Genomic DNA, 14,042 nt, shown 5'->3' with positions numbered 1-14,042 from the left:
CATACTATGAAATGCAGGCTTTAAGGTATAGAATTCAGTGGTTTTAGTACATTTACAGAGTTGTGCAACCATTACTGCTATCTAATTCTGCCACCCCAAAGAGTAACCTCATACCCATTTGCAGTCGTCCTCCACTCCCTCCTCCCACGTCCCTTGGCAACCACTATTTTACTCTTTGTCTCGTGGGATTTGCCTGTTTTTGATATTTCATATAAGTGGGATTATATAATATATGATCTTTTGCGTTTGGCTTCCTTCGCTTAGCTTAGTGTTTTTCTGGTTCTATATCAGTACCTCAGTATAATTCATAATATTCCGTCTTATGAATGTGTCACATTTTGTTTATTCATTGATCAGTTGATGTATATTTGAGTTGTTTCCAATTTGTGGCTATTATGAATAATGCTAAGATTAACATTCATGTGTATGTTTTTCTGTGGACATGTGTTTTCATTTCTCTTGAGCATGTATGTAGGAGTACGATCACTGGGTGAAATGGTAACTGTGTTTAACGTTTTGAGGAGCTGCCAAATTGATTTTCAAAGTTGCTGTACCATTTGACATTGCTACCAGCAGTAGGTGAGGCTTCCAGTTTCTCCGCATCCTCCCCAACAATTGTTATTGCTTGTCTCTTTGATTCTAGCCATGTTGGTGGTGTGAATTGGTCTTCATTTGTGTTTTACTAGTGACTGATGACATTGGGTCACCTTTTATGTGTGTATTTGCCATCTGTATTTCTCCTTTGGAGAAATGCCCACACAGACCCTTTGCCCATTTTTAAATTGGGATGTTTGTCTTTTTGTTTTTGAAATATAAGAGTTACTCACATACTCTAGATAAAAGTCCCCTTATCGGATATGTGACTTGTAGATATTTTCTCCCATTCTGTGGGTTGTTTTCCACTTCCTTTTTAAAAGTTTAAATTTAATTTTTAAAAATTGTAGTGTAGGGGCGCCCGGGTGGCTCAGTCGGTTAAGCGTCCTACTTCGGCTCAGGTCAGGATCTCATGGTTCACAAGTTCCAGCCTTGCATCTGGCTCTGTGCTGACAGCTCGGAGTCTAGAGCCTGCTTCGGATTCTGTGTCTCCCTCTCTCTCTGCCCCTGCTCCACTCATGCTCGGTCTCTCTCTCTCTCCGTCTCAAAAATAAATAAAAACATGAAAAATTAAAAAAAAAATTGTAGTGTAGTTGACATATTATATTAGTTGTTTTTCACTTTATTAATGGTGCCCTTTAAAATACAAGAGTTTTAAATTTTGATGAAGCTGAATATATCCATTTTTCTTTTAGTTTTATGCTTTTGGTGTCCTATTTAAGAAATTATTGCTTAATCCAAGACATGGTATTTATACCCATGCTTGCTTCTAAGAGTTTTATAGTTTTAGCTCTCACACTTAGGTCTTTGATCCATAATATTTTTTAAGTAGAGGGTTAGGTATGTATCTGTAACTTCATCTTTTGCAGGTGGGTATCTAATTGTTCCTTCACCATTTGTTGACTGTTCATTCTCTATTGAGTTGTCTTGGCTCCCTTGTTGAAAATCAGTTGGCAATAAATGTGAGGGTTTTTTCCTGGACTCTTAATTCTATTGCCTTGGCCTGTGTATCTATCCTATGGGAGCATTATGTTGTCTTAATTACTATAGCTCTATAGTATGTTTTTAAGTCAGGATACATGAGTCCTCCAGCTTTATTTTTCCACATTGCATGGCTCTTCTGGGTTCCTTACTTTTCCATAGAAATTTTAGTATCAGCTTGTCAATTTTTGCAATGAAGCCAGTTTGGAGTTTGATAGGGATTACGTTTAACCTGTAGATCATTTGGGTAGTATTGCCACCATGACAATATCAAATCTTCCGGTGCATGAGTATGGGACATCTTTTCATTCATTGACATTTTCACTTCTTTTAATGATGTTTATAGGTTGCAGGGTATAAATCTTGTACTTCTTTTTGTTACAGTTATTATCTCTGAGTATTTTATTACTTTGGTAGAACTGTAAATGAATTGTGTTCTTCGTATCATTTTCAGAGTTTTTGTTGCTAGTGTATAGCAGTACAGTTGAGTTTTACATATTGGTCTTGTATCGCACAAGCTTTTATGCTGTTTTCTTAGTTATAATAGTTTGTCTATATGCAGAATTACGTCATCTGCAAAGAGAGAGAGTTTTGCTTCCTTCTTTTCATTCTAGGTGCCTTTGATTTTTCCCCCTTGATTAATTGTCCTTTTGTAAATATTGAATAGAAATAGTGAGAATATGCATTCTTGTACTGTAGCTGATCTTAGGGGAAACATTTTCAGTCTTTCACCATTAAGGTGAAAGCGTAAGGTTAGCTGTGGTTTTTTGGTAAATATTCTGTATAAGGTTGAAAAACTTCCCTTCTATTGCTAGTTTGTTGAGTGCTTTCGTCATGAAAGGGCATTGAATTTTAGTAAATGTTTTCTGAGTCTATTGAGATGGTCATGTGTTTTTAAATTTTATTTTATTGATACAGTGCATTATGTTGATTTTTGTCTGCTATACTAGCTTTGCATTTCTGGGATAAACTCCACTTTGTCATCATGTATAATCCTTTTTATCTGTTGCTGAATTTGATTTGCTAATGTTTTGTTGAGGATTTTTTTGTGTCCAAATTCATTGGAAATACTGGTACATAGTTTTCTTATAATATCTTTGTTTGGTTTTGATAGAATGGTAATACCCCATAGAGTGAGTTGGGAAATGTTCCTTCCTTTTATATTTTTAAAGAGAATTTGTGAAAGGTTGGTATTAATTCTTTAAACATGTGGTAGAATTCATCAGTGAAGCCCTCTGATTTTGGGATTTTCCTACAAGAATGTTTTGGTTTATGGACTCTATCTCTTCATACAGGTCTATTCAGATTTTGTGTTATTTTTGGAGTCAGCTTTCCTAGTTTGTGTTTAGAGAATCGGTCTATTTTATATATGTTACCTAATTTGTTTGCATATATTTGTTTATAGTATTACCTTGTATATTACCTTTTTACTTTTGTGAGGTTGTTAAAAATGTTCCTCTTTCATTCCTGATTTTAGTAATATGTCTTCCTTTTTTTCTCTTGGTTCAAAAACCTAAAGGTTTGTCAATTTTGCTCATCTTTTCAAATAAACAACTTTTGTTTATGTTGATTTTTTTCTCGATTTTTCTCTTTATGTCAGTAATTTCCACTCTAACCTTTATTCCTTTCCTTTTGTTAACTTTGAGTTTAGTTTTCTCTTTAAAAAAATATATTTTTAATTTTCTTAAGGTAGAATATTAGGTTCTTTCTTTTTTTAAAAAAAAAAATTTTTTTTTAACGTTTATTTATTTTTGAGACAGAGAGAGACAGAGCATGAACGGGGGAGGGTCAGAGAGAGGGAGACACAGAATCGGAAACAGGCTCCGGGCTCCGAGCTGTCAGCACAGAGCCTGACGCGGGGCTCGAACTCACAGACCACGAGATCGTGACCTGAGCCGAAGTCGGCCACTCAACCGACTGAGCCACCCAGGCGCCCCTCTTTTTTTTTTTTTTTAAGTGTATTTATCTATTTTGAGAGAGACAGAGACAATGTGAGGGGAGGAGCAGAGAGAGAGGGAGACAGAGAATCCCAAGCAGGCTCCATGCTGCCAGCACAAAGCCTGATGTGGGGCTCAAACCCACAAAACTGTGGCATCATGACCTGAGCTGAAACCTAGAGTCGGAAACTTAACTGACTGAGCCATGAAGTCCCCTGAGATATTTCTTTTTTTAATCTAGGTATTCAAAGTTATGAATTACTCTGTAACTAGTACTTTAGCTGTATCTCTTCAAGTTTTATTATGTTACATTTTAATTTTTATTCATCTCAAAGTATTTTCTAATTTGTGATTTCTTCTTTGACCCATTGCTTATTTTAGGAATGAATTAATTTGTACATTTTTGTGAGTTTTCCTAACTTTTTGTTACTGATTTTTAATTTTATTCTATTGAGATTTGAGAGTATACTTTATATGATTTTAATCTTAAATTTACGGAGTTTTATTTTATTACTTTGCACATTATCGTGGAGAATATTGCATATGTACTTGAGAAGAATGTATGTTGTGTTATTGTTGGGTAGAGTGCTATTCTATAGCTGTTTGTTAGATCTAGTCGGTTTATAGTATTCAAGTCTTCTACTTCCTTGTTCTCTCTGTTGATAGTGGTTAATTGAAGTCTTCAACTACTATTGTTGAATCATCTGTCCTCTTGTTTTGTTTTATATATTTGGGCTCTTTCTTATAGGTGCATATGTGCTTATATTTTTCTGATGGATTGATCTTTGTATCATTATAAAATGTCTCTCTAGTAACAATTTTTGTTTGTTTAAAAGTCTGTTTTGTTTATTACGACTCTAGCTATTCTTGTGGTTTCTGTTCATATGATACACATTTTCCCCTCCATTTACTTTCAGCCCCTTTGTATCTTTGAATCTCCTTTTGATAGCATAAAGTTGGATCTTGTTTTATTTTAAATGTACTCTGAACTTGGGGCCCCAGGGTGGCTCAATCGGTTAAGTGTCTGACTCTTGATTTTGGCTCAGGTCATGATCTCACGGTTTGTGAGTTCAAGCCCTGCCTCAGGCTCTGCACTGTCAGTGCTTGGGATTATCTCTCTCTCTGCCCCTCTCCTCATGCTTTCTGAGTCTCTCTCTCTCTCTCTCTCTCAAAATAAATAAATAAACTTAAAAAGGTTGTCAGTGGAAGACATCCAGTGACTTCTTAAAAAAAAATGTACTCTGAACTTTTGATTGGATTGTTTAGTCCATTCATATTTAATGTTAATATTGATATAGTTGGATTTACATTTGTCAAGTTACTTTTTGATTTTTATATGTCTCATTTTTGTTGTTCATCTGTTCTTTCTTAACTGTCTTGTGTATTAAGTGAATATGTTCTGGTAACATTTTAATTCCTTTAATTTTTTCACTCTATTGTAGTGAGTTACTTAGTTAATGGCTATTCTAGGGTTGTACATCTTGACTTATTAGAATCTACTTTAGATTCATATTAACTGATTTCTAGTGAGATACAGAAATATTATTCCTATATATAGCTCTGTTCTCCTTCCCCCTTTTTGTTCTGTTATTGTATGTATCATACTTCTATCTGTTACAAGCCTAACAAGACTTGTTATAATTACAACTTTATATATAAGTCTTTTAAAAAATCTGAGACTAAAGGAGAGAAATGATATATTTATTTTAATCTTATTTACCATTTTGGTTGCTTTTATTTATTGCTGTAGATTACTGTGGATTTGCCACCATCTGGTGACATTTCCTTATTCTCATACAGTCCTCTCCCCTCTGTGGCTACTTTGTGCTATTATTGGCAATTATATCACATTTCTATATTTCATAAGCCCAACAATACAATTACATACATATTATTTTATGCAATTGCTTTTAAAATCAGTTATGGGAAGAAAGAAGAAATAGGCAGTTTTGCTGGCTTTTATAATTGCATAATTACCTTTGCCAGTACGTTTTGTGGATTTGAATTACTATGTGTGATCATTTGCTTTCAGTCTGAAATACTTATTTTAAATTTTGGCAAGGTTGTATCTGGTATCAACAAATTCAGTGTTTGGTTATGTGGAAATGTACTTTGCCTTCAGTTTTTGAAAGATGATTTTGCTGGAAAAAGGATTCTTGGTTGACTGGTTTTCTGAGCATTTTAAATGTGTTACCCTTCGTTGTTTCTGATGATGAATCCACTTTTAATCTTACCGAGGGTTTCTTGTAAGTGGTAAGTTTTTCCCTTTCTGCTTTCAAGATTTTCTTCTTTTCTTTGACTTTCAGCATTTTTACTGGTGTCTGTGTACAACTCTTTGCTTTCACTCGTAGAGTTTGTTGAGCGTCTTGGATCTGTAGATTGTTTTTCATCAAAGTTGGAAAGTTTTCAGCCATTTTTTCTGCAAACATTTTTTTCTGCTTCTTTCTCTGTCTACTTTCCACTGTCCCATGGTGCATTTGCTGGTACTTACTGGTCCTACAGCTCTCTGAGGTTCTGTCATTTTTCTTCATTTCTTGATCCCCTCCCCCGCCCCGCTTCTTCGGGTTGCACAATCTCCATCAGTCTGTTTTCATGTTCTCGAATTCTTCTGCCAATTCAGATCTACTGTTGATCTCTCTAGTGAATTCATTCCAGTTCCTGTATTTTTCAACGTCAGAATTTCCATTTGGGCTTATAAAGAATTTTAGTCACTTGATCGATATCGTCCACTTGATGAGACATTGTGATTATTCCTCCCTTCACCGTTCTTATTTAAGCCCGTTTCCTTTAGTTTTTTTCAAACTTATCTATGGACTACTTCGAAGTCTTTGTTAAATCCAACATTTGCTTGTTCTCACAGCCACTTCTGTTGCCTCCTTTTTTGTGTATGAGTCACATTTTTTTTGTTTCTTTGAATTTCTCATAATTTTCTTTTGAAAGCCCTACCTTTTATAGATATGTAGCAGCTCTGAGTCCTGGTCCCCCTTCCCCCCTGGTCTGTTATTGTTTGCTTGCATGTTTATTTAGTCTTTGGCTGGAGTATTTTAGTGAGGTTTATTTCCCCCTGCACCATGAAGCCCCAGGTGTTGCTTCCTAGAGGGTGCAGCTATGGACCTGTGCAGGATCACCCTTCCTAGAGGGTGCAGCTATGGACCTGTGCAGGATCACCCATAAAAGACATAAACTTTTGTCTCTTTCCTTTATCACACCTCTCTGTTAATTGCTGGTAGATTGCTCTATTGTTTTCAGCCCTGCCCTAGGACTTGAAATAGCTCCACAAAGGATCCAGTCAAACCCCAGTTTCTTTGCAGAGGTGGTGTCTGAGGTTAATGTTTAGGTTTAATCTGACCTCAAAAGGGTTCTTCTTAGTCGTCTGTTTCTGTGTCTTTCTGTAGCAAACTAGCTGGGCTGTGGTTAAGCTAATGTATCCAATGAAGGTGCCAGTCTCTTCTTCTTTGCTTTCCGCCAGAAGCCCTATTATTTTTGAGAGCATCATTACCAACTATAACTGCTCTGTATTAGTTTCTTCGGGGAGACTTTCTAAGTTCTCGGTTTCACAGCCTGTCTGTCTCCCTGCACAAAAATCTCTAAGCTGAAGTTTAGAGCTGGGATGCAGACAAAGGTGTTCTCTCTTTGTAACACTGCTGCTTTAGGAACACAGGGGGAGGGGTGGAGGTTTGGCACCCTGGTACTCTCAGTATCCCAAGGTGAAGCCACGAATGGGAGCTGTGCAGAGGAAGAGAGCACCCCCACACCCCAGCCCCCAGCCTCCTGGCCATACTTGCTGCTCCTTAGCATTGGCATCGAGTAGCTGAGGGGGTGGGGGATGAGAAATGCTGAAACTCCGCTTCTCCCAGGAAGCTCCTGCAGCCTCAAGCTGTGAGCTGGGAGGAGGAAGCCCTGTGTTCTTGGCTATCCCTACTTGGCGTGCAGTTTCTGTCGCTTGGCTAACAGAGAAGGGGACAGAGTGGATCGTGGTTTAAATGCCACGCGGGTTCTTGCTCTTTTTACTGAGAGTAGATTTTCTTAAGTAAATGTTTATTTGTTGCATGCCCTTAGGATCATTTCCATTTTTTTCTACAAATCCTTTCCACCAGTTTTGCTGGGGAGCAGCTTTGTGGAGCTCCCCACATTGCCATTCTGGAAGTAGAGCTCTGCTTCCGTTTTTTAGATGTGGTTTCCTTTAGCTCTTTGAACACATTTAAATACCTGATTTAGTGTCTTTTTTTTTTTTTTTTTTTTTTTAAATTTTTTTTTTTCAACGTTTATTTTATTTTTTGGGACAGAGAGAGACAGAGCATGAACGGGGGAGGGACAGAGAGAGAGGGAGACACAGAATCGGAAACAGGCTCCAGGCTCTGAGCCATCAGCCCAGAGCCTGACGCGGGGCTCGAACTCACAGACCGTGAGATCGTGACCTGGCTGAAGTCGGACGCTTAACCGACTGCGCCACCCAGGCGCCCCTAGTGTCTTTGATTAGAAGTCTAGTACGTGGCAGGTAAAGCCGGGCTTGGTCAAACATGGTTTCTGTCGAGCACTTTCATTCCTTCGTGTTGGCCACTCTTTCCTATTTTGTTTTGTTTTACAAATCTCGTCATTATTTGCTGAAAACTAGCCATATTATATAATGTAATGTGGCAGCTGTAGAAATCAGATTTTCTCCTGTCTAGCATTTGTGATCATTGCTTTTTATCGTTGTTGCCGCCGTTTATTTGCTTAGTGACTTTCCTGAACAAATTCTGTAGTTTGTGGCTTTATCGCGTGTGGCCACCGAAGGCTCTGCATAGCTACCTTGGTGATCAGCTCATACCGTGCAGAGGTTTCCTTCTGTTTGGAACTGGCACGTCTCCTGGCCTCTGCCCGTGGGCCACGTGGGCGTGTTGGGGGGCACGCGTCTGTGCTCAGGCAGGCAGTGTACCAGTCTGCGGTCGCTTGGCTTCATGTTTGACCAAAGCTTCAAGGCCGACCTGAGTTTCCCAGTGCAGCCATCGGGGCTATTCAGGTTATCCATATCTTCTTTAGGGAGCTTGGGTTTCTGTGTCTTTCAAGAATTTTTTCCATTTCACTCAAGTTGTTCAGGTTCTGGGCATAAAGTTACTGAAGTTTTTCCCTGTGGTTCCTCTAATATGTATATAATTTGTATTGATGTCACCTTTCTTACTGTTGATGATGGCAAGTTGTGTTTTCTTTTTATCCTGATTTCCTGATTAGTCTAGCTAGAAGTTTATCAATTTTATTGATTTCTTGAAGAATCAGCTTGTGGTTTCTTGATCATTCTCTCTCATTTTTCTGGGTTTTGTTTACGTGATTTCTCCTTTGATCTTTATTTTTTTTTTTCTTTCTTTTGCTTACTTTGGCTCTTAATTTGCTCTTTTCCTACTATCTCCGGGTGGAAGCTGAAGTGTCATATCTTTCTTCTGTAATCCGTGTTCAGTGCTGTAAATTTGCTCCTAAGTACTCCTTTCGTGGCATCCCACAAATCGTACGTTGTATTTTTATTTTGATACAACTCAAAATTCTTTCTAATTTCCCTTTTTATTTTTACTTTTTCTTTGAAACATGGCTTATTTAGAAGTTTGTTATTTGGTTTCTAAATATTTTGGAATTTTTCTAGAGGGTTTTCTGTTATTTATCTCTGATTTCATTTTCTCGTGTGGTCAGAGGACATATTTTGTGTGACTTGAATCTTTTTGAACATTGAAACTTCTCTCATGGCTGAGAATATGGTGCTCCCTGGTAAATGTTGCACGTGCCCTTGAAAAGGATGTGTGTTCTGCTCTTGCTGGGGGAGGTGGTCTACAGATGTGAGTCCAGGCCAGCTCCTGGTAGTTGTGCAAATCGCCTCTATCCTTGTTGCTTTTCTGTCTAGTTGTACATCATCTATTGAGGTTGAGGCATTGAAATCTCTAACAACAGTTGTAACTTTTTTATTGCCCACAAAGCCTGGCCTTCTGCTTCAGTGCTCTGGGATTGTTGAATCCCCTGAAGTGGAATTATGTCTCATAATTCTTTTGATCCCAACCCATAGTAGCGACTATTTTTAGTAAAAAATGATGTTGTCAATTTGAGAACTGTTGGTTGTATGTACTTACTGAATTTAGTTGTGTATTTGAAGGTTATGTTAAGATGAGATGCCTTTTCGGTGAAAACATACAAGCATTTGCTTTTCATTTGATGCATTTTACGTGGAATACCATTATAATATAAAAATTAATATAAAATGACTCTGCAGTTTAGCTGTGAATTTAAAGTTTATTTCAGTCAAAATGCCAGGGAGCTTTACTTCTGACTAGGCATATTCAATAGACTTTCAGTACAGGTTATACTAGAAAAAAGTCTTTAGCGATATGAAGTGAACTCTTATTTGTCACCTAATATGTGCTATTCTATTAATCTTGGGCCTTAAATGTTTAGTTTTTTTTTCCCTCTATAATAGCTTGTATATCATTTGGGTTACTTACGTGATTTTTTTTTTCTCCTAGAGCCATAAACATTCTAGGTGTATACGGCCGTTTCTGCCTTATTTCAATGTGTCGCACCAGTTTGCTACCTTCCTTCTAAAGGGCTCCTTTGTAAGTAAATATGTGGGACTTTTATTTTGGTTTTGATTTGAGAATTTATATATTTTATCACAGGCTAGCCCTTCTCAAGTGAAGTCTTATGTATGTTACCAGCAGCATTTGTACATAAATGAATAGAAGCAGTGGTGTTTTCTGTCTGCTAACTGGTTTTAGTCAAACAGCGTGGAAGCCACTAGCAGGCAAAACTCTCCATGGCTTTGAAGAACACTCACCCAAAGTCACTTGCAACAAAGTTGTTCTTGTTGGTAGAAGCATCAATTATGTAGTCTAGGGAACTTTCAAACTTTGATCTTTTCAGTATTCTGTACAAAGAAGCAACAACAACAACAACAATGTAAAAAGACACAAGATTCTTATTATTTCTACCTATTGTTAGATTTGAATACAGAAAATACAGTGCCTTTTCTGACTACTAATTACGTAAGAATTGTTCTATTAATACAAGAAAATTCCTAAAAAGCATTTTACACAGGTACAATAGTGAGTATTTTTGAAGCAAAGGCACCAGAATCTTTTTAAATGTTTGCCAAAAGTCTGTAGTATTTACAGGACATAAAGTATTTGCTTGAACAATTTCTTCCTACTTTCAGAATGTTGCTATTGAAGACTTGAGGTAGGTCTTTGGCAAATAGAAATAGAGTGTGCATTATCAGCGCTTCATTCTTGCTGGTACTTACTCATTTTGGAAATCCTCAGAGGATATGATGAACCACTCAACTATGCTTTTTTTGTGTGTTTTCTCCTCAGAGTGAAATACCAGAGCTACAGGTGTGGTATACCAGACTTGGAAAACCATCGAAGAGATTTCTTTTCAAACAACTGGATTCTCTATGGGTAGTTTTCAAATAAATTCATATATTTTAAACATTGCAAACAGTAAAAGAGAACAGACATTTGATTAATGAATTAAGAATTTTTAATTTTATAACTGATTTTGTGGCTTAAGTATAATAGAGTTAAAGTTGTTCCCAGTTGGTGTGAGTGTGAGTGTGTGTGTGAGTGTGTGTGTGTGTGTGTGTGTGTGTGTGTGCATTTATAGAAATCCTTCTCAAGGCATAATAGGAGTGTGTGTGTTTATAGGTGTGTTTGCTCTTAGTATCTAGTTTGCCACAGTGAATGGTACCCCCATCCCTTGGCCGCCCAAGTCACAAAATTGAATCTCATCTGAGGCCGTCTTTTCCCACCTACTCTTTCTTTATACACCATCATTGATCAAGTATAGAGCATTCTATCACTGACATGTTTTTCTTACACGATCCTTTCTACTCCATTCCCACTGGCTACTGCTTATTTCAGTTCCTTATTTCCTCTCTCCTAAGATTTTGGAAACTACCTTCTGTTTTCTCAGCCTCCAGTCTGACTCTGTCCGGGCCATCCATCACACTGCGACTAGAATCCAGATCTGGTTTTTGTCAATCCGTTGCTTAAGTCCCTCAGTGATTTTTCCTGTGAGTTGACCTCCCTTAGTGTAGCACATGACCCTCGTTGTCACCTCATGGGGTAAAAGACTGCTTTCGTTTCTCTACGCGTGTTCTGCTAATGTGGCCTGTACTCACGAATCTTCTTGCATTTTTCAGAGCATGGCATGTCACTTTACTCACCTCTGTGACTTTGCACATGCTTTTTCTTCCTTCAAAACTCAGCTGAAGTGTCGCTTCCCCTGAAGCTTTCCCTACCAGTCTTAGGTCACGGCCGTCTAGGCACGGGTGCTTACTTAAACACTTTCCTCACCACACCGGGCACGTTGAGGATTGGAGACCTGCCTCATTTAGCTTTTTATCTCAGGTCCCTGCTACTGTGCTTAGCACATGGGGGGTCCTCAGTAAATGTTTCAAAGAACGAATTGGTCCAAGTAGGCACACTACTTCACGTAACTGACACAAATCTACTTTTCCTGGAGACTGTTAATGTTCTGTGAATCAGTTAGTCACCATCAGTGATTGAACACCGGTCATATATTAAATTCTAAAAATGAACAGTCTGCTTTTTGTACAATAAATTGCTAGAAATAGGATATTAAAATTGATTTTCCCCCTAATATAATATCATTTGGGGGGTATACCTGAGCCAGAATATGGTGTTACGTATTTTATAGGTCTGACCAACAATTTATTATTAAAGCAAAGATATGCTATAAACCCCTTTAATTCAAAGTAGGAAAAAAAGCTGCTCAAATTTCACAAAATGGGCATACATCTAATGCCTACATTCATTATGCAGAGGATTCTGGTGTCTTCAGAGATCTACATTTAGCATAGAACAGCTGTGATGTAGGGAGTGTTTCTTGAAGGTCATGCCCGGAGCTAAGCACTTTATAAACATTATCTTATTTAATCCTCACAACAGCCCTAGGAGGTATGTATTTCCCCCCCTCATTTTGTGGAGATGTGGCTTAAAGAGATTAAGTTGCCAAAAGCATAGATGTGACATAAACCTAACTTGCTAATTGAAATATGTATTGAACATGAAAGAAGCAGGACTTGTTTTTCTTAATAGTAGAAGGTTTTTTTGTGCTGAACAGCTGGTTAAGCTGTTTATGGACTTTTCCACCTTAGTAAACTCCTCAGTACTAAATAGGCAGATCTCTTCTTTACATACATGTATTGAACACACACAGGCTTTGAGAGCTTGTAGTCTAATGGAAAGGAACAGACTAATAGAAATAGGTTTTGCTGTTGTCTAGTCATTCTTCCCTCCATGTAGTGAAATTCTTTTAAAGTCCTACCTACAAAGTAGAATTTTATAAAGTCTTCTAAATAACTTAAGAAAAAGATCGCAAAGACCTTGGTATTGGATGTATCCTTCACAAGTGGTTATGAAGTTGTAACAGAAGTGAGTTTGGCTCTTTTTTTTTTTTTTTTTTCCAAAAAGTTATTTGGCCCAGATGAGAGGAGCCCAACGCAGCTGGCCTTGACCTCCGCGTTTTCTTTTCTCAGCTTCTCGACAGCGGTGGCGCTTTCACGCTGGAGCTGCAGGAAGACGAGCTCTTCACCCTCACCACTCTCACCACCGGGGGCAAGGGCAGCTGCCCGCCGCCTCCAGAGTCCCAGCCTTTCCCGCAGGTGTATGAAGATGATTTCGATGTTGGTGAGTTTTTCATTTTTTGCTTGGTTTTTTAAAACTAAAGCTTAACCTACCTAACCAGTAGCGGGTGGATTTCTATGTGTTGAACTCGTGCATGATAAAGTGGCTGTAAAATGTAGCTCTAAATGTCCACGTGGTAACTGAGACCTCATTTTTGTATTACCTCAAGGTGACTCTCGACCTGAGGACCCTGTAGTTTTCAGTGCCAGAAAAAACGCGTAGAGGTCAATGTCAGAATGAGAGCTATAATCCTAATTTGGTTTCGGTGAAGCCTGAGGCTTATTACCCTGCCGCTTCCCTGTTAGCGGAAGCCATTCCTGGCATCCTCCTGTAGCCCCGAGGTCAAGTGACTTCTCTTTCTTCAGTGTCGGGGGCCTGATGGCTGAAGGCAGCAGTGCTCCCCTTGGCTACTTCAGCTCATCGTCTGCCCTGCCCGGGAGTTTTATACTTGCACTCTCCTGCTTTTCTAGGAAGAGCTGTCCTAAAGCTGTTGGAAAAGCTTTTGATTTTCGGTAATTTAGCAGAACTGCTGGACACGTGAGAAGGCCCGGTCATCGTGGTGATAGCCCCAGGTCACTCAGTAGGTGACGGAACTTGTTGATTAGTAGACGTGCAGCTTGTGGACCTCACAGGCAGGGTCAGCTGGCTCTCGTATTTGCTCCTAAGATCTGTGGCTGTAGGAGAGACACAGGCAGGGAGACTGCCATTGTGAGAGAGTGACTTGACCCTCCTATCGCCGCAGGGCTGCTGTTTCCAGCGTGGTTGGTTGGAGACTCCTGGTACCCCCTCCCGATGACCCCGGGCCACTGCCCAGCCACAGGGTCTCATGTCCCTTTCTCAGCAAGTGATGTCCTGGTTAACTGCA

At 38.7% G+C, this 14,042-nt stretch overlaps 1 protein-coding gene across 9 annotated transcripts in view; it reads left to right on the top strand.

Moving 5' to 3' along the window:
- GALC (galactosylceramidase) overlaps positions 1 to 14,042 on the top strand; it is a 151,405-nt gene that overhangs the window by 34,744 nt on the left and 102,619 nt on the right. For all 9 annotated transcript variants that reach the window (XM_058739928.1, XM_058739930.1, XM_058739931.1 and 6 more), the window contains 3 exons: positions 9,995 to 10,084; positions 10,841 to 10,927; positions 13,030 to 13,180. In XM_058739928.1, coding sequence (XP_058595911.1) covers positions 9,995 to 10,084; positions 10,841 to 10,927; positions 13,030 to 13,180 — 328 coding nt within the window. The remainder of the gene's footprint in view (positions 1 to 9,994; positions 10,085 to 10,840; positions 10,928 to 13,029; positions 13,181 to 14,042) is intronic.

Source organism: Neofelis nebulosa, chromosome 7 (genome assembly GCF_028018385.1).
Source record: "Neofelis nebulosa isolate mNeoNeb1 chromosome 7, mNeoNeb1.pri, whole genome shotgun sequence".
NCBI lineage: Eukaryota > Metazoa > Chordata > Mammalia > Carnivora > Felidae > Neofelis > Neofelis nebulosa.
Note: the sequence above shows the minus strand (reverse complement) of the source record. Positions and strands in the feature narration are given on the sequence as shown.